We start from the raw sequence: 5,055 nt of genomic DNA on the forward strand, positions 1-5,055 counted from the left end.
ATTACATTTTTGCCGCACTTTTTCGTAGATCAAAAAAAAGCTACGCCTTTAAAACTCTCAGTTCTTTCAGTTTTCCCAGATTTCTTTCGAATTTTTGAATTTCGAAAAATTCCGAAAAATCCGTATTTCAGACTTACAAAATACTCTCTGAAAATTCAACAATGATTCATTTCTTTCAAGAAAAACTTGGGAGCGGGGACGGGGTAAAAAATCAATAAATATCAATCACCAATTCAGTATAAATTCACAGAATGCACAAAAAATAATGATTATCAAAAAATCCAGTTTACAAAAAAGAAGGGGTGTAAGTAGTCGCTGAAAAAGTTAGAAGAACAATCCGGCCAATGGATCAACCGATTTATCGATTTGTTGATTTTCGAAAATCGATCGATTATCGATCGATTGATTGGTGGTAAAGTGAGCTGGGTTTTGAGCAGCCCGCATCTCATTCAGTGTTGGCATTTTTCGTTGTGAAGCAAATGAATTGACAGGTGCCGGCGGAGCAGAAATTTGATGAGAAGAGCTGGACCACGGATTTCCTGGAAAAATCAATATTTTTGAACTTCAGAATTTCAATATTTCAAAACATTCAACTAACCAGAGCAACTCGAAGCACTTCCGGTACCCATCAAATCGTCCAAATTCACCAATTTCCCATTTTCACCCAAAAAATTGTTCGTAATTGAAGATGATCTGGTGCAAATTGGAGTTTTCGCTGAAGACGTGGACATCTGAAAAATGGAAATACTGAAAATTTGAGTCTAGAACGTCTGGTCTCGAAATGACCAGTTCTAGAATTCAAAAATTCAGAAATTCAAAAATTCAGAAATTCGGAAATTCAGAAATTCGGAAATTCAGAAATTCAGAAATTCAAAAATTCAGAAATTCAGAAATTCAGAAATTCAGAAATTCAGAAATTCAGAAATTCAGAAATTCAGAAATTCGGAAATTCAGAAATTCAGAAATTCAAAAATTCAGAAATTCGGAAATTCAGAAATTCAGAAATTCAAAAATTCAGAAATTCGGAAATTCAGAAATTCGGAAATTCGGAAATTCGGAAATTCAGAAATTTGGAAATTCGGAAATTCGGAAATTCGGAAATTCAGAAATTTGGAAATTTGGAAATTCAGAAATTCAGAAGTTCTGGAATTCAAACATTCAAAATTTTCAGATTTTCAGGATTTCTGAGTTTTTGAGTTTCTGAATTTCTGGATTTCTCGAATTTTTGAATTTTTCAACTCTCAACTCCCCAAAAAATGTATAAACCATATCGATTCCAAATCTACAGTATATCAATGATAATTCTGATTTTTTCGGAATTTCTCTCTTGTAAAAAATCGCTAAAAGTAGATAAAAAATAAGCCAACAATTGAACTGTCCAAATAAAAAAGTCAGGGTTACTGTAGAATTCACAATTACAGCCATGATAAATTTTCAGTTGATAAAACGTGAAAATAAACAAAATAACAAAAATGAGGACAGGAAAAAGTGAATAAATGACCTCATTATTTTCGAAGAAATATTTCCGGTTGACTGGGAAAATCTTGTCACCGATGTGTAAAAATTCTGTAGTCTACGTAGAGACTAGACTTTTCGAAAGTCTGGAAATTCAAAAAAATTCTAATGCAGAGTTTATTTATTATTCAATAAAAATCATATCAAATTGGATATTCGAATGAGTCGAACGAATTATTGATTTTTGGTAAATCGGCCAAGTTTTGATCAATAAATCGATATTTCAATGTGATTTCCTGTTTGGCACCTCTTGTATAATGTGAAAACAGTGAGAAGTTCTTTGAAAGCAGGAAATATGATCAATATGATCGAAAAATTGATCAAGATCGGCGGTGAAAAATTTTGCTAAACAACGCGCACTAGCGTAATAGCGGAGTGTCGTTGTCGTTTTCATGGGGGAAAGCGTGCATGCTATATGGATGCTATATGGGTGCGACCACCGGCGACCAGTCGTGCCCAGCGACGACGCATATAGTGCGCACGCGCTACCCACGGAATTATTATGGGTGCACATAGCATCCTATATGCGCGCCTAGGCATATACCATAAGCAGCCGTTACCCTGTGTATAGGAAGCAGCATATTGTCTGTGTCTTCTTCAGCATTTTATAAAAATGATCGATCAGTGGGATTACCAGGGTCTGAAACATCTTTGAATTTTCAGAAAATTTCGTACTTTTCCATAGATACATTTTTATCCCGTTCTCGATTCACTCGGTTGACATACATATAAAATGGGAATAGTACTTGAAGAAAAATAAAAGTGTAAATCAAAAATTGGACGAAGGGTTCTTCAGAGATTACATCCATTTCATCATTTCCGAAGACTTCCCATTTGAATGAGGTGTTCCAAGTGGCATTCATCGAAAACACTGAAATTGTGAAACAAAAATATACCTTAAACACTCTAATGGATCGCCGCCCGGACCGTCCACTTTGAGCCTATATATCTCACTGATTTTGAAGGATATCAAAAAGTTGTTCACTAGTAAAATGTTTATCACATTATCAGCAATATTTCATTAGTTTACCACTTTTTGATATATCTCACAGAAAATGAGATACATGGGTTCAAATTTGACGATTCGGGTGGCGTTCTATTAGAGTGTTTACGGGAAATACGCCGACTAATAGAAAATGCAAACATTATGAGAAATTTTTCCTAAAATATCCCTTGCACAAGTTTTCAGAATCTGTCAGTAGCAGGTGGAAATGTTTTTTTGATTTCTTTGAACTTCAAAAAAAGTTCCTCACTTCCTCTTCCTTAAGATTTTTCAGCTACTTGAGTATTTGTTGATCTAGTTTTATTTCTCAAAAAATTGCTTGAATTCGAATGTCATGTGCCAATTTTTTTCCTGGAAAAATCACATACTTATTTGCCATTCTGTAGTTTATAGCATAAGAAGTAATAGACGAACATAAGCAGTTCCATTGGTAAACGGTGCATCCATAACATCTTTCAAGAGAATTTCAAATACGGAAGAATTATTTGTAACAGCACTCATCGGAAATAACTGGGTGCTGGAACTGAGAAAGAATTCGTGAATTCTAAGGAAGCCTTCTTCACCTGTCACTGAGTTTTTTTCTGGAAAATTCATCAGTATTAGACTAAACATGCACAGGTTTCAGGTATAAATTACAGAATAGTTAAGGAGTATTTGGTTTTTTTCACTGGAAAAAGTAATCACGTTATAGTTTCTCGAAAATCGCGACAGCCCACTAATAAGAGATATTTTTAGAATACTTCGAGGTAACAGTAAAAAAAAACGTTTTTCCTTATTCTCATATAAGTCTGCATTCTTTTTGAACACCGGATTTGTATTCTTGTTTCCCAAGTTCAGTGTTTTTCATGAAGGTCATTTTGAATACCTCATTCATACCGAATTTTTTCGAAAATGTTGAAATAGAAGGTTCCAAAGACCACTTGATGGAATTTCTGCTTTGCTCTTTGTTTGTTCTTCAATTAATGTTCCCATTCTATGTGTACGTCAATAGAGTGAATCGAGAACGGGATAAAAAATGTATAATATATTTAAAAGGTTAAAGTTTTCTGAAATTTTTGAAATTCAGACGTTGCTATTTCCACTAATTGATCATTTTTATGGAATGATGAAAAAGACACAGGTAATATACTGTTTCCTATGGTTCTTCATGTTCTTCTTATTTGAGAAAATTGAAGATTTTGGAAAACAAAAGTTAGTAACTGTTTTCTCATTATTCTAGCTAAAAAATATAGTTTTTTTTTTCAGAAAACCTATTTCCACGTACCTGATGTAAGTTGAAATGCTTTTTGATCTTCCAGTGGAAGAGTGATTATCGATTTTTTGCAGGTACGCGATTCCATTATTTGCCCTTTGTTTATGCGTGCTTGCTATGTTCGTCTTTACTCAAGTTTTCCAATTTTTCTTAACAATCATGGCCGTTCAAAAATTCTTTCTCTATTTCTACCCATCCTCTCAAAAATACATAGTTTTATCTAGCAAGAACATGCACTATTTCGTTCGATATGTCTACTACTTGTTCATTTCTAAAGACGTTATCGGCAGAATTTTATTATTTTTTTAATTCAAAAAAGCTACTACAAAAGGATGAAAAAGGCACTGAACTCGTATGGCTAGCTATTGATTTTGATGTGGTGGGGTTTTGTGTTCTCATGGAAATAAATTCTTTCTCTTCATTCAGATATTTTTCGCTACACTTAATATATCTTTCTTTATTTCTACTCTTCTGTACATCCCTATATTGATAAGTGTTCAAAAGAAGTCCCATTTGAGATCAGTCCAGGAATCGAAACCTCAAATTTACATTTTCTCGCAAACATTTACTGTTTTGGTTGTAAAAATGGTAAGATTGCAAGAATCCAAAAGCTCAATACCCTCGCATTTATTAAAGATATACACACTTTATTTTTTATTTATTCATTTTGACAACTTCAAAACTATGATTATTTCCACTCGTATATGTGATACATTTTCTATTCCAGTTTTAATTCAAATATCTTATCTGACTTGTAACAGACAAAATGTCATCACTCTATTTGCTTCATTCAAAGGAATGAAACTCGTTAAAGAATTAATAAAACCTGAAGCAACAACGAGAGTGAGTCCAGATCCAGGGAGACACAGGATTTGAATTCTGAAGATCATTGTCATATTCTTTATCTATTTAAATAAACAATGTATTCGTTTTCCATTATAAATGAATCTTTCAATTTCCGAAACCAGTACACGGATGTTTCAAAATTTCATTAGATTCAAAACATTTTTGAACATTTTCCAAAAAAAATTTGGGATTATTTCCAGGAAACTAGAAAATTTTTCGTAGCGTTTCATACGTTTTATGCTTCAAAAATCAACAAACTTATTATTTTTTTGGGTTCTTTTCTAGAAACTTTTTTTCTGAAATTTTCAGTTTTATTGAAAATAATAATAAAAAAATTGCATATTTTTCATTACTGTTTTCGCTACTCACCTAGTGCTGTGCAATTAACGAAAAATCAAAAAAATAGTAATTCACAATTGTTTTTCTGATCACTCAAAAA

At 32.8% G+C, this 5,055-nt stretch overlaps 2 protein-coding genes across 2 annotated transcripts; both read right to left on the minus strand.

Annotated features, from left to right (window-relative positions):
• Positions 1-324: 324 nt before the first annotated feature.
• CBG24797 lies at positions 325-731 on the minus strand (the record flags this gene model as incomplete). Its single annotated transcript, XM_002648457.1, has 2 exons — positions 325-539; positions 599-731. The coding sequence occupies 2 exons, from the start codon at positions 729-731 to the stop codon at positions 325-327; spliced, it is 348 nt and encodes a 115-aa protein (XP_002648503.1).
• A 2,174-nt stretch (positions 732-2,905) lies between these two features.
• Positions 2,906-3,858, minus strand: CBG24798 (the record flags this gene model as incomplete). The annotated part of the gene is made up of 2 exons (XM_002648458.1): positions 2,906-3,099; positions 3,783-3,858. The coding sequence occupies 2 exons, from the start codon at positions 3,856-3,858 to the stop codon at positions 2,906-2,908; spliced, it is 270 nt and encodes an 89-aa protein (XP_002648504.1).
• Between the last annotated feature and the right edge of the window lie 1,197 nt (positions 3,859-5,055).

Source organism: Caenorhabditis briggsae (assembly GCF_000004555.2).
Source record: "Caenorhabditis briggsae AF16 supercontig from assembly CB4, cb25.NA_225, whole genome shotgun sequence".
Lineage (NCBI taxonomy): Eukaryota > Metazoa > Nematoda > Chromadorea > Rhabditida > Rhabditidae > Caenorhabditis > Caenorhabditis briggsae.